Below are 27,908 nucleotides of genomic sequence, written 5' to 3'. Positions count from 1 at the left end.
CTCCGTAGGGCCCGCTGTAAATTATGTCTTCAAATCAGAGGTGTCAAGGGGGAGACCGGAGGCTCTCGGCTGTCACTGCTGGCAGGCAAGGACACGGAAGTATGAAGGGTCCCCACAAAAGGAGTCGTTCTCTGGCCCCATTTGTCACAAAACAGCAGCAACAATGCCTCTCCGTACAGCTTCCTGATACCTGGGTCATGGCTTCAGGTCTATCTTCTCTCCTGCTTGCTGGGTTTCAGGGGGCAGATATGGTTGCCAGGGGCTTCTGCCCTTCAGCACAGAGGTAAGAGCTCCCTGGTAGGTCAATTCTGTAATGTTCTGGGAGCCTCTCACGGAGGCCCTGCCTAGAACAGGCCCGCAACCGTGTAGCGGTTCTGCAAACCCTGATCCTGCTGGCCTTCCTGCCCAGCTCACCCGGGAAGGTTTCTAGTTCTGCACTGAACCCTGACGGGTAAAACTGCTGTATGAGGTGAAAAAATAAACGACGACTTTTAAAACTTCAATTTATTTTGATAGAACGGAAATGTTTCTCTTGCAAATTTATTTTTGGAATCAAAGAAATCAATTACTTCTGGATGATTTGTGACCCCGAGTTAAAGAGAAATTTTCAGCATAAGATTTTTTTTTTAATTTTAGGTTATAGCCAATTAAATACATCTACCCATTCAACTTTCTAATTAGATACACAGCAGTAAATAAGCCTTTTTTTATCTTTCAATGTATCAAGGAAAAGAACTCATGGTCCTACAAAGGAGATAAAACTTTCAAATGCAAAAAAGAAAATAAAAGAACAGCTGGAATTCTAATGCGGCATCACCTCTGTGAACACTTCCTCATTTCTAGAAGCTGTTTTCTGAAGACAACCAGAAGCACAGACTCCTTCAGGTGGTCAGCACTGACCGACAGAAGGTTCTCCAGGGACAGAAACGTTCTGTACCTGCCCGACCCACGTGGTGGCCTCCTAGGACCCGGGGCTCCCTACCTGGGACAGCACAGCCATGGGAGTCACATGTCTTGTCATTTTGGATAGAAGTGCTTCTCTGCCACCTTCCTGACATGCCCGAGAATGCACAACTACTTACATACAGTCTCGTATTTCTCTCCATCCTGATTCTAGATGAATAGCCTCTAAAATACAAGTATTATCAGCGTTCCACTGATCACCCCACACACGTCAAGAAATCTACAACATGGATTTTAACTTTACAAAGGCAATTTCTTTCATCTAATTGTTGCACTCTCATATCAACCTGAAGTTTAAAAAAAGAACAGCTGGACAGCCTGCAGGTATTCTGAGCAGGGAAGTAGGTCTTTTATACTCTATTTGTTCCACGGCTTTTATTACAGAACTAGTCTCTGAGGTAATTCCGATTCTGGGGAATAAGGAAGAGGGTGCTGGGAATTCAGTCTGATTCTTTTGTTTGAAGGTGAGTCCAGACACAGTGCGGGTTGTCACCTAACAGCGTCAGTGTGTGGGGGACACATGTCCACACACCTCAGATTCATCACTTTTTGGTCATCTGGTCTTTTATTGTAAAAGCAACTCTCATGGGCAAAATGTAGCAATGTGCCCCCCAAAAATGTCTAAACAGGAGGCATTACTTCAATAAAATATTTCTTAACCGAAGTAATTCTAAGCTTGAATTCTTTACTTGGAACAGCCGACATCAGAGTTAATACACGAAGACCCCAGTCTCGAGGTTCAGAGATGGGCCCCATCACAGCCACACCCACTGATGCCACACACCCCAAGGAGGCAAGATCAGAAGCGCTGACAACACCAGAAGGAATTTAGCAAACACCAAAGCCCGAAGCATCAAACTCAACAAATCCTAAAATTTTGTCTTGGCTATGGAGAAGGCTCCAGAGACTCAGAAGACCAGAAACCTCCTTGGTACCTTCCTTTCTCATTCAGAAAATGAGGTGGATGAGAACCTGCTCCCCCGACCCAGCTCCAGCAACTTGCTCGGAGCGCCCTCTGCAGGCAGCCAGTGAAGAGACACCTTCTGAAAAACTCGCAGAAAACAACTGTTTAAATACTTAAAATGTCATTTTTTCATCTCCAGATACTTAGATCAGAAAACTAGCAAAGCATGTAGGTCATCTTAACCTTACAACAAATGTCTGAACTTTCAAACAAGTCAAGCCTGAGATTAGCCCAGATAATGACATGCGTGTTCTGTGACACTGCATACGGTGTGTTCCGATCTTTTCACTATCTCAGCAAAACCCAGAGCCGACTCAGGCCACCATGTAGAGTGGAAAACAGCATTGTTGCAGCCAAATATCAGAAATTATTTTCAGAAGCAACAGCACTAACAGTCACTGTTCCCTGATTAATCCAGGGCCAAGACCACAAAGTCCCCACACATATTACTGCTGTCCCTTGGGGGAGGAGAGGGGGGGAACGCTTGGGGGAGGAGGCTCTCGCTCCATGCTGGGGACAAAGGGGACACAGTGCCCAAAGGATGGCCCCAAACTGGAGGAATGAAAACCCCCCTGACCCTGAGTGAGCCTCTCCAGCCCGAGGCCTCTGCCCCACCACACAGGGCCTCTATCTAGTCACCCTTCGCAAGCCTGCTCTGGAGAGTCCCTTTACTTCTGTATCTGTGAAAACAACAATGAAATCTTCGTGAAGCTGGAGAAGCATGTTTAAGGCAGAAACAAAGTGTTAACATTTGAAAATATGGCATAGTGTTTTAAACACCACATGGCCTAGCACTCTGGGAGGCCTCTGTAAAGTTGCCCCTACTCTCCGTCCTGCTATCCTATCCTTCCTATCCTAATCACCACCACTGCCCCTACCCCAGAATGATGAAAAGTAGTAGTTTAAGTACTTGAAGTAGAATTCAGTAACATGACTTTAAAATCATATTTACATATACACATATCCGATGTCCATACAATATATAAAGTGTATTTTTTTTGAGACACAGACTCAAGCTCTCAACCCTCCACAGAGTGCCCTGACATCACAGCTCACAGCAACTTCAAACTTTTGGGCTCAAGCAAACCTCTTGCCTCAGTTCTTCTATTTTAGTAGTGATAGAGTCTTGCTTTTGCTCAGGCTGGTTTTGAACTTGTGAGCTCAGGCATCCACCTGCCTCAGCCTCCCAGAGTGCTGAGACTACAGGCGTGAGCCACGGCGCCCGGCCCATACACCGTATCTTACATGTCTGTATGCAACGCTGAATTTCTGGATAGTGACATATCTCTATTGTCACTATTTTTGCTGAATAGAAACACAGGAAGCTGGCTCCTCTGGCAGAGGGTAAGCTCCGTAACCCCCACACTGAAGATAATTCATCATAAACATCTGGCAGCACCATGTTCAGCAGAAGTTTGTTAAATCAATTGACAGAAAAACCCAAGGACCAAAGAGATGAAAGGGTCCGTGTTTTCTGTGCAATCACACGTGCGAACAGTCAACCAAGCCCAGTTTACTACTATTAACACCACCAAGCACGAGTCACGAAAAAAATCTACGTCCTGTCAAGCCTGGTCCAACTTTATCCTCAACATTAGTGAATGAAGTCTTCCCAAACGTCATCAACAGCAACGGCCAAGCTCAATTTCCATGTATTCAAGACTAGTGAACATCTGCTTACTCAGGTCTTATGAAGTATTTCAAACTGATATATTCAAACAGTTTACACAGTTACTGAATAGCTCAAGGGGGTTTATACGTAACATTTTTTCAAATTAAACAAAAATTTTATTCTTGAGAAACTCCAATGCCATCTCGTCTTTTATTACCTTTCCTCTGAAAAACTTCACTTTAAAATCTCATTTCTAACATTCTTAAGATTTACATGCACATATAGACACACTGACTCCTAAGTATTTATACTAAGCTAGATTATTATTGGTCAGTTTTTAGCATTACCAACGGATGATTTACCATCCAGCTGTGTTTAAAAAACCCTATTACTCTAAAAACAAGTCATTTTCTCTTGAATAGCATATTAATACGTACTTAAAATTTCACTGAAAAATAATCATACTTAAAGGTGGTAGACAGTTCCAAACAGGACTTCCCTCATACAATTTTGGGTTTTTTTTTAAAGTTTGCATTCCTAAAATTAATGATCTTAAACTTCAGCTGATCGCAGGGCAAACGTCCTCTGCCACTATCACCCCCTGACAATACAGGCCATGTGGGTGCACAGTGCTCGCGGACAAGGAGACTTTGAAAGGAGGCAAACATCTGAGCCCCAACCTACTCCTCAAACACATTATTTTCCATCAAGTTTCCTGTTTGTTTTCAGACATTCCTCCACCCCAAAAATGGTCATTTACTTTATTAACATTAATGTTGTTTAAAGGTCTTTGTTTCCTGCCACACTGGCTTAAGAATAATTTAATTATGGGAAAGATAAGCCAATAAATTCTAAATTTTAGTCCTAAATTACAGTCTGAAATTTCCTTTAATGACACAAGTCATGAGCAGAATGACAGGGAGGTGCAGGGGCCACTCGTGCTCCCACTAAACGGCTGGTATGAAGCAGCACAGCTAAGGCCTCTGGCTGCGAGTCCAGTTTCCCTCAGTGGTAGCTGTGTGCACTCACTCTCTCTCTGTCAAACTGAGCTGAGGATCAACCACCTGATACCCGTGTACCGTGGAGCCCCCACGTGGAACTCTCCCGGGACTGAAGTGATACAGGATGCCTAAGGCCTGTGTGAACAGTCTCAGCGTCCAGCCAACATCACCCTCACGCTGAGGACAGTCACAGCCACCCGGTTCTGGCCTTGACACCTAACTCACCTCACCAGATGTCAGTTTTCCAACCTCAAAGAGCACTTCTCTAAACTCACCTGTAACACACGCACTTCGTCCTCGGGGACTGGGAGGAAAACACAGCTGCCTGGAAGTAGGGGCTCTGCTGAGGCCGGGTCAACGCCCCTGGAAGTAGGGGCTCTGCTGAGGCCGGGTCAACGCACCTCTGACACAGCTGGGGGCTGCGTTCCCCACTCGAGCCAGCTGCCTCCTGCCAGGGGAGGGTGTACCCCAGAAGCCGACTGCAATTTACGCTCCCCCCAGTCTCGATGGCACAGAGGACTATCCGAAGGCGCCATCCCACACAGAACTCAGAGCCTCTGGCTCAAGCTCAGCGTCTCCATCGCCGGCTTCCAGGACATGAAGATGAGGCCGGAATCCTTTAACAGAGCGCTTCTTCCTGAGTTAGTGTCTGTCTTACCGCAGAAAGTCTGGTTAATTCCAAACAACTGAGCTGGGTCCCACTGCCAATTAGCTCAGTTTGCAAATGAATCAATATGCTGCTAGCAACCATTTCCAATAACCAGAAATTAAGTTCATGAATTTATTTTGTGTGTGTGCAATTAAAATGGTTTTATTCCACCTGGGTGCAGGTGGGATAAGATTTCCAACTGGGGCCAGGAAGAAATCCACCACGTTCCTTAATTTACACTAACAAAGTAAACTGTTACAATATAACCTTCTGTACTAAGCATATAACACTTTCAATAAAAAGTCAACTTCTAGCACTAAATCTTACTGAAAGGTAAGGAAAAGACTCACAGAAAAGACCGAGGTTAGCTTAGTAAAGCAAACCATCGTGCACTCAGACATTTTAAGAAAATAATGACAGCTTCATGGTTGGAAACCACACATTAGTCTCCTGAAAAGAAGGCTGGTCCCCAGTCAGAGTCACCCTTCTGTACTACACTCTGACCTTCACCTCTTTCCAGCAAAGCTAGAGACACCCCCAAGCCCATTCTAAATGACTCTGAGACGTGTCCCCAGGCAGAGCCCTGTGCGGAGACCCTGAAGGTGCTTTAGACAATGTCAAAGGTCACAAAACTGACCAAAGATGTAGGTGCAAGTTGTCCAAATCCACTGCATGTGGGCTGGGAGCCTTGGCCATACCATCAACTCCAATCCAGGTGTTAGATCTGGAGACGAACTTGGCTTTTCCTCAGGCCTGGAGAAACAGAGCCCATCAGTTCCCCAAACATCTGCACCCACCTGAAGCATCTCAGACGCATGGGCAAGAGACTTCATAGTTGGTAAGAAAATAAAAATAAACTGGAAATAGACACTGCCCTCCTTCCTACTACGACCTCTTTCCTCAGTTGACTCTTGCAAGAACGTATCCTCCCTTCCCTTCTCCCTCCTCCAAATTAAAGCAGGGGGGAGACGTTAATCTCAAGTTACAGCTGCTGTTAATAAGCAAAGGAGGAAACAGAAACAAACGCAGAAATATTTAGCTGTTCTCATGCTCGGCGAATATAATCCAAAAGACCTCCATAAATAACTGGGAAAAAACAGGGTCAGGGCAATCTGGGATGCTGAGAAATAAACTGGTTTTCACAACGCTGCTCAGCTTGCAACCATTTGATGGTCGCTGTAAAGTTCTGAAACGAAACTTGGCAACTGGCCTCGGCGAGCTGCCTTTGAACTCCGAAAGCCCCCACTCCGTGGCAGCCACTGGGAGGCTCATCTGGTCCCTCATTCCCAACTTCAAAGAGCAGCTCTCCCGTCCCAGGCAAGGGCAGAGCGCTGGGAGCACAATTTTAGCCTTAAATGTCTTACTCCACACTCTGCCAGGCTCTTTCAACATTTTATTAACCCATGAAAACATGGAAACCCAAGCCATGAACAACGCCAGGAATCTAGAGAAACTTTTAAAACCTGAAAAATCTTCTACCCTCCTCCAATGTAGAAACATCCATAATTTGTGTCTTTACCAAAAATGTCTGCCAATAATGCTCCGACTTTTCTAACACAGACTTTGCGAACTATTTAACTAGGTGCCCAATCCAAGAACGCATTTAACATATCACATTAAGTCCTCCTCTATAAAAGCCTATCTCCGAATTTACCTATGATACTCATTTGTTACTGAAAGCCAAGAAGTAATAAAACTTGAAAGAAACTTTTCTCCCTTTTTGACATAACAGATGATATTAACTTGGTAGCTTTCAATTAGCAACAGTGAGAAAATCTTCCATGCGGTATCTTCTCCAGGAAAACATACATGGTACCCTTTAAATAGTCAAAAGGCAAGAGAGTAGTCACCGACTCAGTGTGGAATTCCACAGTTCTCCTAGTGGCCACGTGGCAAAGGTTTCTCTGTCTAGAAGGTCAAATACAACTGCAAACTCCTCACTGAACTGTAAGTAGTATTTTGGTAGCGTCACGAAGAGAGAATGACAGCAGAGGGGCTCAGATGTACGTCCCGCCGGAGACGGCTGCGCCCTCACTGCGCAGAGGCAGAGAGAGGAGGTGGCAGCCTTAGTGATGAACGTGACCAAGCTGACAGGCCCTTGGGGGACTTCACAGGTATGAAAACAGGTAACGGGTCCCTGAGCCTTACCCTGGCCAGGTCCTATCTCAGCTAGAGAGCAGAGCTCTGCCAGTTCTGTGTTTGCAAAGCTGCCACCAGGTCCCTCCCCACACACTCTGGAGAGCCTGGTGGATAATTCAAGGCTGACAGGAAGGGGAAATACCCGAGTCACAGGCAGTTGGGGCTACGGCTGCAGCCTCTCACCACTCTGACCACACAGAGTGTCCCCGGCGCTCCCACAGCACACATCCTATGTCTTTGGTTTTTACTTATAGTAAAAAAGGATACAAAGTCCACACAGTATGTATCTTTCAAGGAAAAGGAAAGTTTCGGCTCGGCGCCTATAGCTCAACCGGCTAAGGAGCCAGCCACGTACACCTAAGGTGGTGGGTTCGAATCCCCAGCCCAGACCCGCCAAACAACAATGACGGCTGCAACCAAAAAATGGCCGGGCGTTGTGGCGGGCGCCTGTGGTCCCAGCTACTTGGGAGGTGGAGGCAGGAGACTCGCTTGAGCCCAGGAGTTGGAGGTTGCTGTGAGCTGTAATGCCACGGCACTCTGCCCAGGGGGACAGCTTGAGGCTCTGTCTCAAAAAAAAAAAAAAAAAAAAAAAAAAGAAAAGGAAAGTTTCTAAAAAAGCTTCACAGACCTGCTCAGCACACAGCAGGCCCGGTCTGGAACCTAAGTCCTCATAAATTTTTCTTCCTGGCAGGTGCATCAAACTATATGACTCCGGCCATTCAAGGCAAGGGCTTTTTTTCAAACTTAGAGATTAAATAACACACCAGATTATCAATAGTCATTATTTTAAATAAATCCCTGGCTACCTGCGCAAGTGACAGTGAACCCAGAGACATCCAGTCATATACGTACCAGTAAAACACCAAACCGGTAATGGGTGGGGTGGCACTGACCGGATACAGGAGGACACCCTGTCAGCCTGGAGACCAGCGGATGTGCAACTGTGACACGGGCAAACGGCTGCTCCCGCAGGAGGCCTGAGGTGGACACGCTCCTGCCTGCCACTCCCAGATCCCTGCCCTGAAACAGGCCTGCTGACGTTCCCAGGCTCTGTCTGCTCCATCAGGTCAGTGGAGCACCTGCAGGTGTGCCCTGCCCCAGGGGCAAACTTTCTGGACGCCAACTACAGGCTGGTCAGCAGTTAGCACAAGCATGGACTCAGAATTACCTTACCTATCTGTGGTTATGAGAGATGGGGACTCCAGCTCCACAGAGAGGGAGGGAATTACAGGTGCCCACAAGACCCAAAGAAGTCGGGAAGGAGGCCTGGCACAGAGACCCAGGAGGGGTGGGGACGGGGGCGCAACGAGGACAGGGAGGAGAGACCACAGCCAGCCCTGCGGAGGACAAGACAAGCAGAGACCCATCACGCTGCAGACAGAACAGGCCAGAAAGAACCCCAGTCGGTAAAGGAGCACGGGCAGAACACGTAAGAAAAACCGCCCAAATTAACTCTCCTCTGAACAAGTCCTTAAGAGAAGCAAAGACAGCTGGCTCACTTTGGCCGCTGGCTCTGAGTTTTACCTGGAGAAAGAGGACAAGCTGTGTTCTCAAAATCCCACCACACACAGTCCAAATACGGAGCACCAGCACGGAGAGTGTGGATGGGGGCCGCCCCAGTCTTCAGACCCCACTCGAGGACACCGAGGCCCTGGGCCGCCGCAGGGCACCCGTCCAGCGGCACCATCTGGAGATGATGCGCTGAAGCTCGATTACCACAACCAAACTCACATGGCCTTTCCAAGGATGTGTGCGCACTCCAGAAGGAAAACCACCTCAGCTCTCTTACAAGCCAGGACAGGAAAAGCTCCCCAGATCAAATACCAGGGTTCACCAGCCTCCTCCGGGGAGTAAGAAAGGAGCAAACCCCCCTGTGCTCCCGATAAATACTTAACTTGAACTGATACAACCTTACCTCAAACCCATTTAAACAAGAAGACAGACAAGCACCTGCTGGCAGGTGATAAGGCTCGCCTCCACGACACAGGCAGGTGAAGTCGGAACCTCCAGCCGATGGGAGACGGCCTTATCGCCAAGTAACACCAGCTTCCAGAACCTTCTACATCAATTATAGACTGATCTTTCAAAACAAATTTGCAAAGTCTCTGCATGTTCTATTGGCCTGACGGGCTGGGAGGTGCCCACTGCCTTTATGACTTTTTCATTTGCTCCACGGAATCTACAACCATTACTAACACGTCAGTAATTCTTCAAACCTTCAAACATAGGACAAAGTGCTCCCAAGAGAATGGTGATTGGCCATGGATCTTTTTTCACACATATTAACTCAGTATTAACTAAATAAGGGTAGCCCATGCACAGTCACAATCAATTTAGAACCAGAGCAAGTTCCCCTCAATGAACTACTTCACAGTCAAGACTGACTCGGGAGGAGGTGTGCCATTCATCCACTGTCACTAGAGAAACGCCCAGGTGGCCAGCACGAGCCACTGAGCTCAAAAACCTTCTTACTTCTGGGCTGCCGAGGATGTCTTAGTGGAATCCAGAAGACAAATCCCATGCAGGTGGTCTAACTAACTTCCTGCAGTCAGGGCTAGTGGCTTTTATTAACACTTTTACTCTTACCAGACGTTGTCTGGCATTTCCCAACGTCCCACAAAGTGAAGGAAACGCTACAGCCCCGTGCTACACTAGAGAACACTGGTGACCGCGATGGGACGATGGCAAAGTAAGACACCAACAAAGCCTCCACACAGAAATTCACCTGCACAAAATGCGGAACACAGACTTCCCACTCTGACAGCTCACGCCTACGTCTGCAAAGCAAGCCCTGTGGCGTCATTCTCTGGAGTACATTTCAGATACTTATGGGAAACTTCAGGAGTCAAACTAACATAAAGCTTCCTCAAGATGGACAGTGAACTCAACTACAGTACATCATCGTAATTCAAGAGACTGCACAGAGCGGTGCTGGAAGTGCTGGCGGCCACGCAGAGGGACTTCTGTCCCTTCTGAATCCCTTTTCCACAGCACTGCTCTGACCCTCAGCAGAGCCCACACGTGTTTAAAGTACTAACAAATGGAAACTGCGGAAAGAAAGCAAACTCCACCAGAAGGTTCTCCCCTTCTTTTCCTCAGCTGATCATTCTCCTAACATTTGCTGGCATGAGGTAGCCAACATCTCCCCCTAGAAGTAAACAAAAGGCGCTTTAATAAGCCAGCAAGATGAGGCATTTCTTAAATGTATTAAAATAACATAACCTGCCAGAAAAGATAAGATATACCCACAGACAACACTCACCAGATCAAACAGAGGATATCCAGTTATCTGAATTTTAGATAACAGTTTTTTAGCTTATGTCCCAAATACTGCATGGAACAGACTTAAACTTTAGAAAGTATCTACTGTTTACCTCAAATCAAAACTCAACCAGGTGTATCATACTTTTATTTACTAAATCTGGCACCCTTAACTTCTAAAACAAGCATATTATTTGAATGAATTACTTCCAAGGATTTGGTGCATAAATGCTGATGTAAACACACAAACATTATAAAGAGGAAAAGTCTTTTTTCATCTATAGGCAGTGTCATTAATTTACTGAGAATGGAAAAGAATCACAAGAAAAGGAGAAAAGCTAGGAGAGAGGGGCCGGCGTCACCTTCCAAAAGCCCGACCACAAGGACCTCCCCCCCAGTGACCCCTCTGTACAGGACTGAGGCTTCTGGGGTGGACAGCTGTGACCCAGGGATTCCTTCCAGGCAGTCAAGGACCCTGGGACCCAGGCAGCTGTCCATTTTTCATCCTTCAGACTGGCTGTGAGTGTGGAGACGCTGCCCACAGGCCCCGGCTCAAGGGTCCTGCTGTCTGGAGTGGGCTTCAGGGCAGGGGGCTATGAAGGTGACTATCAGGATGGCACAGGAGCCTGAGAGGGAGAACTGGCACAATCCCTGGAGCACGGGGCAAGCTCCCATCCTGTCTCCACCCTCCTGCCTTGTTCTGTCCCCAGCTCCCAGCTCTTGGTATGTAACAGAGTAAGCACAGACTGAGATCACATCCTGCCTTCAACTCATTACTGGGTGCAAGCCTGAGAAAGTCTCTTTAACCCTCTAAACCTCAGGTTCCCCACCTGTGTTTTAGGAAGCTTACGGTTGACACTGGAGGTTTACATGAAATACAGGCAACTAGCACGTGAAGTCAGAACATGTCACATTAGTGGAGGAAAGCAGGCTGTCAACGTGGGAAGATATTTAGAAGCACCTCACAGAATTCACACAAGGTTCTCATGGATCGAGATAACGTGCAAATGTTATAAAGCAAATGAGATTTAGTCAATGAAAATGTTTTAATAGTTGGAAAGAGAGTAACTTTCAAAGTTGTGTGTGAAATCCAAACCCTAAAGGAAAAACCATCCATTCTGCGTTTTTAGAACATCTACAATAAAGACTTAAAGTAAAAAGGAAAATGAAAAACTAGAAGTTATTCAGAACATCATGATGAAAGATTAGAATTCACAATACATAAAGAGTTCTCATAAACCAGATAAGAAGGATAAACTCCACATTCAAACCTGGGCAAAGTGAACAGATAAATCACCCAAGAAATACAAGTAGCCAATAAACATGAAAATATACTTACTCTCAAAAAAAAAACCCTGAAAAATGGAAAATACCATTTTCTTCTTCTGGATAAGCCACTTTAGAAAATCATACTTGGAACTATTGCAGGTGTGGGGAACAGGCACTCCCTACGGCTAGTGCACATGAGGACTATTACGACCCAAAGGGCAGTTTCTAGTGCTAGCTCCTGAGAGCACCAGTTTCACTGAAAGTAACGGGTCATGAGCGAGTCCTAAGTGCTGCCGACGTCTGCGTGTCCCAGCATGCTTGCTGCAGCGCTGTGATGAAATTTGGGAACAAGCTGAACAGCCAAATTATCACCCTGCTGTCCCCCTGAGCAGCCCAAGAGCTAGGCAGAGATGCCCCTGCCCCGGGGGGAAGATCCTCAAGGCACACTGTCACATGGAAAGCAAGCCGGACACAAAACAGAATCATCTCAGTAAGTACCAAAATAAGAAAAAAAACTACGTATGCACATACGCTGACACGTGTAAATACATTTTAAAACTTCTGGAAGGGTAGGAAATAAATTCTCTTGAAGAGATAAGCAAAGCCCACAGAAGACGAAGTCCAGGTGTGAGCCCTCCCCCATGACCACGATCATCCACACTCAGCAGGTGCTCATGAAAGATTCCTAGATGTTCCAAAGGTCAAACAGAATCCTCAAGCACTCGGCCTCCTGCAGCTGCCCCCAAGCCGGCTACAGCAAGAGGGGCTGCACAGGAGGAGAGCAGTGGGGCACAGAGAAAGGTCAGTGGGGCGCAGGGTGGGTCCTGTTGTAGAAGACCCTCCCAGCCATAGAGCTCAGAAAGAGCTAAGAAGTGACAATTCAGAGCAGGGGGCTGAGGGCCCCAGGGGAGGCACACACCAGGGGGATGACTTTGGAGAGGGACGCACACAGTGATAGGACCTCCTGGCCCGCCAGTGGCCATGGCCTGGGATCTGTCTGTGGACTCAGACAGAGAAAACACACTCAGGCATCCTCTGAGCTTAGACATAAAGCCACAGCCTCAAGATCCATGGGTCACTGTCCCCAGCATCAGCACTCATCCTGGCAAGGCGCCTGGTGCTGTAACACCCTGGGATTCCTAATTCTGTCAATTCTGAACAGGAAAAGGAGCAAAGGGGAGGAACAGAGGTCAAAGGATGAAGGAAAGGTCACAGCCAACTCCGGCCAAATGCAGAAGGCATGACCCTGTACAGCCAGTGACAGAGGGCAAGGTCAGCTCCTCACCCCCGTTCCAGATGTACCCTGCTGAGCTCACAGGTGCACACAGCCCCAGAGAGGGTCACAGACACCCCCAAATCACTAGATCTTTAAACAAATAGGTCTTCAACTCAAGAAAAACAAAAACAAACAAACAAAAAAAAAAAAAAAAAAAAAAACAAGAAAGTCTGACCAAGAATAGAAAACGGAAGCATAGAACACTGGGTATTTAAAAGCTCCCAGGAGTCTGTGCCCACAAGTGCTGTCCAGGTACAGGGCGTCTCTGCAGAAGCCATTCTCCCCCTTCTAACTCCTAACACCATGCCCTTTTGTTACTCGAGTTTCAAAACAACATCAAGAATCTATTCCTAAGTGGAGTGCAGGCTATCACCATAGAAACCACAGAGACGCCTTTTCTTCCTGGCGAGATGCACAACCTGTCCAGAACCTTCTGTTCAGAGTTTCTGAAAATTCCCGAGCCAGCACTCAGTGACTCCTCTCTTCATACCCGAACTTACTTAAAGAACGCCCCAAGTCACCTTGAGGTGCCACACTTAACTACATTTCAAAGCTCTTACAAAGCTCTTTTTTTTAGAGACAGAGTCTCACTTTATCGCTTTCAGTAGAGCACTATGGCATCACCGCTCACAGCAACCTCCAACTCCTGGACTTTAGGCAATTCTCTTGCCTCAGCCTCCCGAGTAGCTGGGACTACAGGCATCCACCACAACGCCTGGCTATCTTTTGTTGCAGTTTGGCCAGGGCCAGGTTCGAACCCGCCACCCTCTGTATATGGGGCCAGTGCCATAGCCACTAAGCGATAGGCGCCGCCTGGCTTCAGAGGTTTTATGCCTTGATTTCAGCCTCATGGCTCTGAGCTACCATTTCCAATAGTTTTGAAAAAGCAGGACACAGTAATAGTTCTTTTAAAAATGAAAAATCTCAATCCACTCCACTCCTATAATTTTCTTGTATAATACCAAAATATGTACAAAGCACATTATCGTGAATCATCTAATAATTTCTTAACCAATATTATAGATTAATTCTAAATCAAAGAAAACATGATAACTAAACAGACTGAAAACTTGACCATCACTTGAATATCAAAAAATGCTCTCCAGCTATCCAGTTGAATGAACAAATCATTCCAATAACACACCCCGGTTTTATGCTTTTAAGAGCCACCCCTCCCCCTCAGGTTTCAGGCACTGTATTCAGGCAAGCACATAAATGTCCTATAGGAAGGCCAAGTCACCAGATGGCCACTGAGTCACTGTAAATAATTTGTCTCAGTAATTGACATCACTAAAAGTAAACAGTAATCATATGGAATTTGGAATGCAGTTTATTCTTAGTGCTGAAAAGTAATTATTCTGGAGTTAAAAGAAAGAACAGAAGTAACACTCAGATCTGGCACGTCTTTATGGGAACGTCTTTGGCAGCTACCAGTTCTCCCAAATGTCTGACTAATCTGTGAAAAACACTTTTTTCAAATCAACGGCTTCCTTGTAAATAAGGCAGAGAGGCGGCCTCCTGTAAATGGACATCCCACCACATTGCCGTGCACAAAGAATCAGGTAAAATTCCAGAAAATGGAAGCATTACTTTCTAATCTATTTCCTGAGATGAACATCCCTCTTTTAAAAAATTCTAGTAAAACACAGACCTAAAAACACAGTCCACTGTTACTACTACACACAGGCTCATGCTGATTGAATATGCAAATACCAGACCCTGCCAGTAGCCCACAAATCCCGAGTGAAAACCCAGCCCGGATGAGTCTCAGCACACACAGGAAATTACCCAAGAAACACCAGAACAAAAAAAAAGAAAAAACACCCTAAACTTAGAAATGAAAAATTAACAACTTGTCCCAGAAACAAATACACACCAAAAACACTTACTAAATCAAACTCATTATAAAGGAAGTCTAAACTTACGAAATAATCTGTGCACCCACTATGAAAACGCAGAGCAAGGACGCCGCCCAGCCTACAGCACAGCGCCTCAGCCCAGGTGGGCCCGAGTCCACAGTCAGGGCTGCCCCAAGGGTACCTAGCACCCACACACTTCCACACAGGAGGGCTCCAGCGGCCACCACCCGCCTCGGTGGGGAATGGGTATAAATTCCCATTAGAGGAGCTTTCTGCATGGGGTCTGCCACCGCCTGCATGAGGACACCACCTGACAAGCACAGGCTTTAGGCTGGGTCTGGAGACCTCAAAACACTGAGCCCAGAGCAGGCCTCAAAGCCCCTCGTCCCATGCAGGCCTGGGCCCTGGCTCTAGGGCTGTGCACTGCTGGCACTGCCACTGTGTGGTCAAGCCTGCCTGTCCCACAGCCTCCCTGAGTGGGAGGACAAGCACTCAACTGCGCACCTCAGGGCGCACTCTCCCTTGTTACCTGGGGCCCTGCTGGCACCCAGTGGACAACAGACCCAGGTGGGCGTCCCACTGCCCATGACACTCCACGGGTCTCCCCACAGCCTCTGGGCTCCACAGGCCCGAGGCCTCTGTACTGAGGTGGCAAACCCTCTGGGGACCTGAATAACCCCATCTAAGGAGGCTACCAGGCTGCTGGGTGAGATCTAGAGGGACCACATGCCTCAAAGTCAGTAGATCAGAGTCACTAGGTTTTAGAAGTGGTCTCAGCCAGCCCCTGCCCTGGCCCAGGGCAATAATGGTTCCATAAGAATAGCCAGGGACTCAGTGTGACCCCGTCAGCACACCAGCAGCATAGGGAGTCTAGTTCTAAAGAAGCTTGAACACTCACTAAAGTAACACGATGGCAAAGACAGCGCTTTACGCTCATGCAGCACTTTCCAGTTAAAACTCTGCAAGGACACGGGTCACTCCCGTCGACACGGACTACACACGGAACTACCAGTCTGGCTGTCAGTCATTGTTGCTGTGACCAGACAAAATGGTGTCTAGAGTCTAGACATCCAGTGATAACGATGGCTATTTCCAGCGCTGTGCAAAGTCCTCCCAGCAAAGGTAAAGCTGTCCACGCTGTTCATGTGATTCATTCCACCCTATGCCCAAGCGCCAAGGTGCAGCTGCAGCCACCGCTCTCGTAGACACGGCCCTCGACCTTGAGGCAGCGAGCACGCAGAGAACGCCCCACACAGACAGATGCGGGAACCACAGGTGTTCAAAGTGCTCGTGAGCAGAAGGGACCTTTCCGTCTAAAAGGAACTTGTCCTGGCTCACCAGGGGCGTGAGCAGGTCACTGTCCATGTGGAGCAGTTGGGGGCAGCGAGGCAGAGCAGGGAGAGGCTGGGGCAGGCAGGGCTACACTGAGGCAGCTGGCACAGTGGGTTCAACCCCTTCTGCTCACAATGAGGGCAGGAGGGAGGGGCAGAGGGCAGCAGCCAGCACCTGTACTGTGAGCATACCTGGTAACGTGCGTAGAAGGGATGCAGTTGGACACGTCCACTACAGATTCAGAGGGCGACCGTGATCACCACAGATGCCTAATTATCAAGGGGACTGTCTCCAGGGCCGCTCTGCAACGTGGCACCACCTCAGTGCTGCAGCCCTGGCTCTCCGGGACCCCAGAACAAGTGCCAGGCCTTCCACGTGCATCATGCACGTCCCTCAGCGACACCTAACCTGACCACACACTCACTGTTCTCCGCTGCTTCATCCGTTCTGCCAGCTTACCAGCACGTGGCAGCTCAGGGTGAACTCTGCACGCCGCTCTCTGCAGATGCGATCCTGCCCACTCCCAAGGAACGCCCTGCCCCCACAGGACGGGTGAGAAGAGCTACACTCCGTGGTTTCTGTTCATTGCTGACAGATGAAGTCTACACCTGACTCCTGCACAACGCGGTCCAGCTGTGGCAGCATGCCCTGCGGAGCGTGATGCAGACACAGGTGCTGAACCAGGGGCTGAACCATTCAGGCACCACATTCTTGCCCCTCGTGGACACACCAGGACACACCTTTCCTAGGCTGGGAACTGGACGCTGTGGACTCCAGTTCTGGCGCCAGCTCTAGCACCGAGAGGAAGGGCTGTTTCCTGGATGCCCAAGACACACCAAAGCTCACATGCTGTCTGCTCCCTGAAAGTTTTCTGGCTCCTTCCAAGGAGCCACATGGGGCCAGCACAGGCCTGGCCTTCCTGCCGCCTGTAGTCCTGGCACTTACTGAGCAGAGGCCCGACTGCGCGTGGACACTCCTGAGATATTCCTTGCAAGGAACCTGCAGGTGAGACCAGGAGGCTGAGCAGCCCCGACTGAGTGGCCATCTAGTTACCAAGACAGTGGCCCCGTCTGTGGCTTCTCTGAAGCTGTGACCTCACCGTGACAGTGCCAAGGCCCACACCCCTAGGCCGTGGAATCCCCACTTCCAGCTGTCTCCACCACCCCCTCACCCCAACTGCCAGGTGGTTATTCCTGGCCACACCTGAACTTCCCCCTAGTCTCACTTTGTTTGTTCTCTCTCCCGCTTGGCCCATAACCCCTTCCTTTGAGTCATTTTTAGCTTCTTCACGGGAGCAGTGAAGTACTGTGTTAAGACAAAAGTTCCTCCAGTCCCCAACCCTGCTGCACAAACAGCTGGGACAGACAGAGATCAGCCTTGTCAGTAGGCTGTCCGTGAGGACACTGGACCACACACCCTGCAAGGAGCTCCACTGCCCACACAGAAGAAAACACTCAGAACAAGCCCTTGCAAGAAGCCCCCTGGGCTGCAGGCTTGGCACCCACAGGCAACTGCCCTCCAGGCCCACACTAGGCCCAGAGTCACCTCAGTCCCAGTTCCATGGGTGGAAATACAGGGATGTTCTCTCGCTAAACTGTTCTGATTGCCAACTGTGCTCCATCGGGCAGGAAGAAGAATGGTCAGTGACCTTTTGCTCAGCTGTGTGACCACATATGGCCTTCCTCGCCCTCCAGCTTGCCAACATGGACAGTGACCCAGCCTCCAAGCACCAGTGCAGCTAACACCTTTCTGTCAAGAGGCTGAGTGTGATCAGTAGAGAGGAAAAAAGCTCTAGCTCTAGGGCAGAGGGACTGGCCTGCAGGGAGGCAACATGTGCAGAAATACAGGAAAATAGAGACTTTCTGAAGGAAAATAGAACTTTTCCTTCAATTATTAATATCTTTCCTTCCTTCACCAGATTGCGTCTCTTCTGAAGACTTTCCTTAATTCTTAAAATTGCATATTTGGCACTTGTTGTGAGCACTTTCCTTACTCTGTTATGTTGAGATGCATCACTGGCCAGTGCTGGGCTTCAAAAGCAGTTTAACAGCTGTCCCTCGGTATCCATGGGGCAGCGGCTCCAAGACTGCCCTCAGGTACCAAAATCCATTATGTTTATGTCCCTGACATAAGATGAGGTGGCATTTCCATATTACCTGCCCCACCATCTCTGGGTTACTTATAACACTAACACCTCCAAGTGTTACGTAGGCAGTTGTTACGTGGACTTTATGGAATAACAAAAAGTCGAACATTTCGAATATTTTCAATCCGTAAGTGGTTGAATCCACGGACATGGAAGCCATAGATACAGAAGGCCAACTATACTCGAAATTCATCTGCATCTCGGGGGCTTCCTGCCTATGGAGGTACATTGTGTGTCCAAAGATAACCTGACGGTGGGCTCAGTGCAGGGGAATGTGGATCTGACACAACTTAGAATTATAAAAAAGGGTCAAAAACTGGACAGTCACAATAGTTTAACTCCAATGCCAGAGCAGCAATAGGCTCCTGTTTGTGTCAGAATTGAAGGTTCAAATGTCTGAGGGTGCCGGCTCTGGGCACCACAGTCTGAGGTGCTCCTGGGACGCCTCGGACCCCGACAGCACTTACTCACCAGGCGCATAGCTGTCTAAGGCGCCTGGAGCCTTCCAGATGCCTCCATTACCCAGACCCCATCCAGATGATTTCTGAGAATTCTATTTGGCCCATTTACTTGATTCTTCTATGTTTACTTGAGAAGCAATATTCGGTTATCCTAAGGGACGGGTTCTAAGCTCCTGAATTCTACTTTGTGTTTGATGCTGATTTTTATAAACTTCAATTACATGCCTTTTCACCTTTCTTCATTCCTAACTAAATATACAAATATTCTGTGAAGTCAAAAAACTGATTTCTACCAGTGCTACGGCACTTTCTCCAGGAGATCTTCCGCAATCTAGCTCAGGAGCACACATTCAATGACTGACTTTCATTCCCAGAGCAGCTCTCCACCTCATCAGGTCTGTAGCGAGGACTATGGCCAAGCTGCTATGTGAGGATGAGGGTGACGTAACCAGAGGAACCTTCCAAAGGGATACATAGGGACACTCAACTGCCGAAACTTGTTTCGTGAAAAAAGAAAAGTGCGTTCAGTTAATTTAATATGGAAAATTATTTCTTAATCCAGAAACAGCTCTTAGATCAATTCCTGGATATCTAAAGTCCAGGTAAAATCACAGGAAGCTGGAATTTACTGGATGGCCACACAGACCCAAGCTCTGATTTCAACTTGCAGCCACAACAAGGCTACACAGTGCTGGTGAAAAGCTGGTTCTCTTCCACTCCTCGAAATCTACACCATTGTTCTAACAACTATACCAGCCATCCCATCAAAGTGCTGCGAGAACTTAAAATAACTTAAATGTTTAAAAACCTAAATGATCTTTTTAGGAATAGGAAAGGTGTGCATTTTCCAAAGTCATATGCATTTTTAAGGAAAGAAGGCGAGCTGCAGATTAAAACACAGGATTCAGAACACCCAGTTTCTTTTCCAAAGTAGCTATTTCAAAGGCCTCAACCAAACCCTACAATTCCCCGTGTTTGGAGAGCAGTTAAATCAATGTGACATGGTCTCTCCCCTTAGGGGACATCCATGAATCAGTAATTTAATGGTACCCTAGACCATTAAAGATGCCTGCTATGTCTGAAAAGTGTGTATTTTTAGGCAGAGAGATTACCGTCTTTCGGGATTACAAAAAGTGACCTCTGTTGACCTCCGAACCTCTTCAACATCTCACAACTCTGGCCTACCATAAATTTCTCTCCTTTCTCAAGCTACACTAACCTATTTATTCGATTGCCAACTTTTTTGTAAATTTAGTGATATAGATCTTGTTGGAGAATTGCCTGAGGCATATATTAAATTTCTTAAAAAATAAGTTACAGGTAGAGAAAATACAATGTTTTTTAAGAAGAATCTAAAATTAAATGAATCTCAGAAGATAAAAGAATAAATTCCAATTTATAATGAAAATAATTTGATCTTTCCAACTTCTTGACAGTAAACGCACTACTGATTCAGCTTATTATGAATCATCTGACTGCCAGCATACGTACGTATTTAAATATGCCTGACCAACTTTGCTTTCAGAATTTTCCTATTTTTTATAAATTTAAAAAATTTTGATATTTCTGACATTAGTTTTTGCTTTGGGCAGTTGTTTTAAGTGGAAGGTGGTATTGCGGTTACTGAACCTGTAGGTCTGCCCACAGAGCCAGGGGTGCTTTTCCCTTCTTGCAAGCTGGGATAATGGATGGGGTCAGCCCACCACCTTTCCAAATATTAAAAATACTTCTCTTTTAAGGGAAAAAACAAACATACAGTGCTAACCTAAATCCAACATGTGCTCAATAAAGTAGCCACAGTATTACTGGAATATAAGCAATAAGATTTACAGATAAGAAAATGAAAAAAGAAAGAATTAAACTGCAAAAATGCCAACAAAAGGTCACAATCAGAGGTCAACCCATTTCCAAACAAAGTGCTAGAAGAACCCAAAAGAGCTTGATGAATGAGTAGTGTGTTTCTGGAGAATACCGTGTTCTGCTCCTGAGATGGTCCCTAACCAAGACCTGGGAAGTGAAACAGGGCTGGCGAGTGTTGCTTTACTATTCTGTCATGTCTGTGGACACTGGACATTGGTCTCTCCAAGGGTCAGAGGAACTTGCTTCCTACCTATATGCATCTAAGTCTGTGAGACCCTCCTCTCACACAGGCATAAACCTGGAGTCATTATTAAGCTCTGTTCTTGGCTAAATCTGTAATAGGGAAAAATAATGTTGATTTTTCCTGGTTTTTAAGATGTGTACAACGTTCGCCCTTCTCACAACACAACACAAACAGCCCCACGCTGGGCCTCGGTTTCTTCCATTCTGAGGTCTCAGGGAGAAGCAACGCCCGTTAGCCAGCTTGCAAGAAGGGAAAAGGCACCCCTGGCTCTGTGTGCAGACCTACAGGTTCAGTAACCGCAATACCACCTTCCACTTAAAACAACTGCCCAAAGCAAAAACTAATGTCAGAAATATCAAAATTTTTTAAATTTATAAAAAATAGGAAAATTCTGAAAGCAAAATTGGTCAGCCATATTTAAATACGTACACAGCTGCTAGTTGGAAAGTAATCTATTCCAATTAACTGTCTCTAAACCCACAGGGTTACTAGACTCCAAAGAGATTAACTGTAAGCAATTAATCGCGCAATATGAGGACACTGACCTACCCAACTGTGTGGTGTGAGAGAGGAGGAGTGCCAAGGTCATGTGTGCGAGTGTGTGTGCACATGTGTACACACGTGTGGTGTGGTATGGTGCTGAGAACTGGACAGGGCACATTTCACAGGGGTCAGTGACCAGTTCCTTTGCCATGAGTATCCCCAGGAGAGACCATCATCAACTGGAGAGGCCACCGTGGGAATCTGTACAAAGGCAGATGGGTAGTTAACAATAAGCTGACAGTTGCCAGGTATGCCCGCCATCAGCACAAGCTCCAGGCATGTGCCAGAGATGGGACAGGTGGGACACCCCAGCATGGGGCCACTTGGGCACAGGGACCATGGGCAAGAAGGGTTACCTAGGCACAAGAGTCCTGGGGCACAGGCCCATAAGAGCATAGAGCTACCTGGGTGAAGGTCAACCTGCATGAGGGGCCACCTGAGCCCAGCCAGGCTCTGATGTGGTTTAGGGTTACCTGGGAGCAGGTCCACCTGGGTATACTTGCTCACCTGGGGCAGGTTCGGGGGCACCCTCCTCGCCACTGTCTTCGGAGCCTGGGGAGTCAGCCGTGGCACAGGCAGAACCTGGGCTGCTGGGCTGGGAGGCAGAGTCGCCCTCGCTGAGGGAGCCGCTGCGGGTGCGCGTGGGCCGGTTGCCATCGCTGTCCCTGTCCCGGCGCGCACGGCGGTGCACACGGGAGTGCAGCACCATCTGGTGGTAGGTGCGGAAGATCTTGCCGCACTCAAAGCACTCGGAGGACTTGCCCTGACCGGTGGTGGCCGCGGCTCTGCGGTTGTGACGTGCGGCAGGCCGGGGGTCAAGGTGCCCAGGCGGGATGGGGTCCCCAGGCACACTCGCCCTCTTCCTGGGGGGACCCTGCGAGGCTAGCACGTCTTGCTCACGCTTGCGCTTCTCCTGGCTCACCAGGATGTATTCGCGCCTGTCTTTGTCAAAGGCCACATCCCCGGCCAGCGCCTCGTCCCAGGCCCCGTATTTGAGGTACTCAGCCGGCTCAGCCACCTTGCCCCTAGTGGCCAGCTGCCAGGCCTGGTAGCTGTTGACGGGGTCCAGCTCGGCCACCCGCCTTCCAGCCTGCCCACCAGGGGGCGCGTCACCGGCCACCGAGGGCCTCAGGTTCAGGCACTGTAGGAAGAACTGCTTGGTGTCCAAGGGGTTCTCGGGGGCCCCTTCCCCAGCTGGGGCCCATGTCCGGCTGGCCTCAACCTTGCGGTGTATGGCATTGTGGGCGTTCAAGCTGTCAAGGTTTGTAAACAGGTTCCCACACTTGGTACAGACTTCGTAGAGGGACAGGCCAGTGACAATCACCTCCTCCTGGACCACATTGTTGATGGTGGCAATGACGTCCAGCTCACTCCTGGGCCGGTTCTTGCTCGCCGACTTGGGGCCATGCGCCTTCATGTGGTTCTTGAGGAACCAGGGCTCTTTGAACCTGCGGCCACAGATGTGGCAGCCATGGTCGAAGGACCCCCTGTGCTTCTTCATGTGCGCCTTCAGGAACCAGGTCTGGCTGAAGGCCTGGCCGCACACCTCGCAGGGAAATTCACCAGGGCTCAACTCCGGCTTGCCATTCTCGGCGCAAGCCGCGCCACCGTTGGGCACCTGTGCGGTGATGTGGTCCCTCTCGATGTGGCTCAGCAGCGACTCCTCCCGCAAGGTCACGTAGCTGCACAGCCTGCACTTGAACGGCTTATGGGCCTGGTGGATGTGCAACTCCAGGTCCTTCTTGCGCTCGAACTGGCTCTTGCAGAAGGAGCACTGGGCCTTGGCCTCGTCCGGGGCGCACGCCGTGCCCTCTGCGCCCTTCCTGCTCCGCAGCAGAAGCCTGCTGCCCTCAGCCGCCGCCCCATTCAGAACCCTGCTGCCGTCCGGCGCCGCCCCGTTCAGCAGCCTGTTGCAGGCCGACGTGCTCTTGGTGGGGCTGGCGCAGGCGTCCAGGCCTTCAGATACGCGCACCTCACCCACCTGAGCCTCGCCCGCCTCCGGCTCGTGTCCCTGAATCAAAGTCCCCGTGCGGTGGCTGCGGATATGAATCTTCAGGTTGCCCTTCTGGGAAGCCCTGTGGTCGCAGTACGGACACTTGTAGGGCTTCTCCCCCGTGTGCTTCCGCATGTGCTGCGAAAGCGAGCTCTGGAAGGGGAAGCTCTTGCCACAAATGCAGCAGCTGTGGCACGTGGCTTTGTCCCCATCCGCCTCGTGGCCCCTGCCTGCCCTGGTGGGGCTGGGGCCCCGCCTCAGCTCCATCTCGGCTTCTCTGCTGCGATCCATCCGAAGGACGGACGGCGGCGCAGCCGGGTGGCGCACGGCTTCACGGCGCGCACGGTGCCAGAGGCGTTTTATCTCTCCATTCTCAGAAGAGCTCCTGGCTTCCCCGACCACGAGCTGCGGCGAGAAGGGGCGCGTTCATGTGGAGAGCCCGGCGGCTGGACGTCCGCACCTGAAACAGACACAGAGTCTCGTGAGCACCGCGGCCACAGCACCGCGCAGGAATACCTGAGGGGCGGTCCGCAACCTCAATCCCGACAGAATTAAAAACACAGGACACCAACAAAAATGCAAACAGATGAACAAGTGGCTGTGTACCTTCTTTACAAAAAACAATTACGGATAATGAATTGTGGCGTTAATTAAAATAATTAATTGCAAACGACTATGAACTGACATAATTTTCTTTTACTGATAAGATACCGAATCTTTAAGGAAGGACTCGGCACCAGAGTCCATAGGATGTGAGGAACATAGGCTACCCGAGAGGCCTCGCTAGGACCCTGAGACAAAGAAGAGGGACGCAGGGGAAGCCGGCAGGGGGCAGTGCTGAGTCCTGGGCCCTGGAGGTACAGCCAGCAGCACGCCTGGGCTATGGGGTGCAGCCTCCTAGGACAAGCCTGTACAGCACGGGACTGTACGAAAACGCAGGCAGTTTAAACACAATGGGAACTAACTTATTTGAACATAGAAAAGGTTCAGTAAAAATAAGACATTATAATTGCACGGGACCACCATCATATACACTGCCCATCCTTGACCGACTCGTCATTATGCAACCGCTGACTGTATGTGACTGTGATTTAAGGACTGAGTCTTCCAGTAGGCAGATGATTGGATGAAGGATAAACAAGGCAGCCCAGACACGGCACCCTGAGTTCCTGAAGGGTGGTAGCTGCAGGACAATGAGGCATACCAGCCTGGCACCGCTTCTGAGTGTCTGACCATGAGCTTAGTCGCAGATCAGTCAAAACCAGCCCATGGCAGCCTGGGTCTCAGTGCCCAGAAGATAAATAAAGCCCGCTCCCTGGACCAGCCTATAATCCCCACTTTCCTTCTTGGCCCTGTGCATTTGCTCCTGGCCTCTCTCCCCCCTAAAGGGACCTCGAGCTCTGGCCACAGGACTGAGCCCTAATAGTGGTGTGGAGCCCCTTCCAGACCAAGAGGCCATTCAGCTTCTCATCTTGCCTCCCCCTTCCCCATGGGGGAGACGCCCACAGTGTGCTGACAAGGCTGGGTCTCCCCCAGAAGTGGTGCCTCAGCCTGAGGGGGTACCCACCACCCTGTAGGGCCACTGTCTCCTTCAGGTCCATGCTTCCCACAGCAAAAGGGGATGGGTCCTGCCTAAGCACCCCCACCAGGCACACAAGCCAGGCCGGCCAGCAGAGCGGGTCCACATGCTTCCAGCACAAGGAGGCAACTCCAGGGCTGGGGGACACACAGTTGGAAATGCCTGTCACCACCCTCACCATGGAGAGTCCAGCAGAGCCAGCAGAGCAGGCTCAGAAAAGGAGCTCACAGAAGGAGCCAAAACGCTCCTGACTCCAGGAAAAAATAGAAATCCAAGCCTCCTTCCAACTGGATAAATAAATGACCTTACCACAAACATTTCTTAATGACTATTCACTTTAAGCTAATTTAAACTATGCTGCTAACATTTTTGATCTTGGCACAAGTGTTGGAGGACCCTGAGATTTACCTAGGACGACAATTCTATAAGGCGAATGGTTTGCATGAAGCTCCTTCTTCCCCCAGGGCCTCATTTCACCACCACCCTCACCAAAAATACTAAATGTGAAATAAAAGGACAAATAAAACGTACTATTTAAGTTAGCGACTGTATCTGGTATAAAAAATTTATAAAAGTTTGAAAAACCACATGGAAACAAATTCACAGACAGAAGCAAAACCAACTAAAACCTAGAAATTGGAAGCCCTGAAATATTTTTACAAACTTCACCAGGGCGCTAATAATTGTCCATGAGGATGTAAAATGTCAAGACAGTTCTCAAATCCAAGAGGATCATGGCCAGAAGCCAGAAAAGGTTCAGAGAATGGGGGCCCTTCACCTGGCCAGGGGCCCTTGGCCAGGCAGGGGCCCTAAGGACAGCCACAAGTGCACCCTGAAATAATAGTCAATTGTTCCCACACAGAGACTTGCCCGAGGCATCAAAACTGTGTGCTCTATGGCCAGGGGTTCCAGTCTCCTTCACAGAGCAGCAGCTCAGGTCAGGAGGTGGGGTCAGGAAACACACCAGGAAGCCAGGGTCACACAAGCTCCCCACGAGCCCCTCCTCAGGGCACCCAACACCCAGATTCTAACAATGGCACCACCCACCCCTCTTTTGCCCTCCAGGCAGCTTCCTGGCCTACAGGCCTCCCGGGATCAGAGCGCTCTTCAGAGTACTTGTCACCACACACCACCCCTGTCCCCAGAATGCAGCCCTATCCAGCCCCCAAAGCAGCAGCAGGGCCAGCATCCCAGGTCACGTTGTCCCAGGCCATGGCCACCCCCTTCTACAGCCTAATAGGGTCCTGCACTTCCATATCTGCTGAGCCTGGGCCCCCACCCCAGCCAAAGCCAGACAAGTACCCTCAAGCAGCCCCTAAACAGAGAACCAGTTTCCACCCTGCAGGGGGCTGCCCCTCAAAACCAGCAGCCCCGCCTTACAGGGAAACATCCCCCTGGGCCAGACAAGCCACCTCTCTCTCCACCTTCCTCTCCTCTCTGCCTACCCTCAACTTTCAAAAACAAGCCCAGCTAAAAACCCGTGAGAACTGCAGGAGTATGTCTTTAAAGGACTTAGAAACATGTTAAAGGAAAATACATAATGCAGAAACATCAAAAGTACTATACGGTGACAATAAGTTAAGCCTAAAACACCATTATCTGAAGGAACTCTCCTTAAGGAGGTCACAGGTCTGTCACTGGTCCCCTCCTTAGGCCCTCAGGTAACTCCCAGAGTTTATCACAAACTTTAAACAGTGAAAAATTAATTCCCTAAGACGAGTTCTCCTCAAGGTCACTAGGGGCCAAATCAACAGATCTTTGTAATCATTCTTTTTAGCTACAGGAAAAATTGCTATGTAAGACAAGGGCATCACTTCCAGAAAAGAACAAGAGTGTCCTGGGAACTTGCAACTCCCAAATGTACCGGGCAGTGGCCCCAATTAGAGAGATTATCACAGGGTCACAACTCCTCAGCGCTACCTGCTGTCCTTAACAAGCCACCAGGCCCTGCCAGCAGAGGGCCTCGGATGGTGCCTCCACCCTCATGCTGGTCCCTGGAGGGTGAGGGCCCGCAGCAGCACCCTGACATCTACTCCCTCAAACGCCCGTCAAATGCAAGCTGCTGTTCCGGCTTTTCCCGCACCATACCAGTCTTATAAAGCTGGGAAACACCAGCTTGCTACCCAACCCTAAGGGAATAAAGAAAATCCTGCAGCAACGTGAACATCAGGAGGGGTGTAGGGGAGAGCGGGGGCCAAGTAAGAGTGGCAGAGGCCTGAACGTGGGGTCTGTCCACAACCAATCACAGCTTTGTTGTTGCTGTAAGACGTATGACAAAGTTTTTCCAAGGTAGAAATTGAGAACTTGCCAGACAGAACTATAATTTAATTGTTTAGACATGAATATGACTTACTGATTGATTAGGGTTTTAAAACATTTCCAATGGATCTGTGTGTGTGTGTTTCTAGGGATATAACAAAATTTCTAGGGATAGAATAAACAGTTTGGAGGTACTTTTTAGGAATGCCTTATAAAATGTTTCATGTGAGACATATTTCATTTTGATGAAATTGGGTAATTTAATCATATGTAGAAAGAAAACAAAGTGTTGATTTAAAAAATGTTCATTCATAACAAAAATGTGCATTATAATGGGGGTTGAAGAGATGACAGAATATGGAAGAAGATGGAAATTAAAATCCTCAGGTAAACTCTAAAAAATAACCATGTAAACACACAAAGCACTAGATCTAAGCACGTGTGTAACACTGCCTTATCTTGGAGACAGTCTTCTCTTTTTCTCTCTTTTTTGGTCAA

At 48.7% G+C, this 27,908-nt stretch overlaps 1 protein-coding gene across 1 annotated transcript in view; it reads right to left on the bottom strand.

Annotated features, from left to right (window-relative positions):
- Positions 1–27,630, bottom strand: part of ZNF516 (zinc finger protein 516) — a 68,830-nt gene extending 41,200 nt beyond the window's left edge. The window contains exon 1 of the mRNA XM_023512372.1: positions 22,087–27,630. Within this exon, the coding sequence (XP_023368140.1) occupies positions 22,087–23,863 (1,777 nt within the window). The 5' untranslated portion in view covers positions 23,864–27,630. The remainder of the gene's footprint in view (positions 1–22,086) is intronic.
- Positions 27,631–27,908: the final 278 nt, after the last annotated feature.

Source organism: Otolemur garnettii, unplaced genomic scaffold (assembly GCF_000181295.1).
Source record: "Otolemur garnettii isolate 467f Iridium unplaced genomic scaffold, OtoGar3 scaffold00027, whole genome shotgun sequence".
Taxonomy (NCBI): Eukaryota; Metazoa; Chordata; class Mammalia; order Primates; family Galagidae; genus Otolemur; species Otolemur garnettii.
Note: the sequence above shows the minus strand (reverse complement) of the source record. Positions and strands in the feature narration are given on the sequence as shown.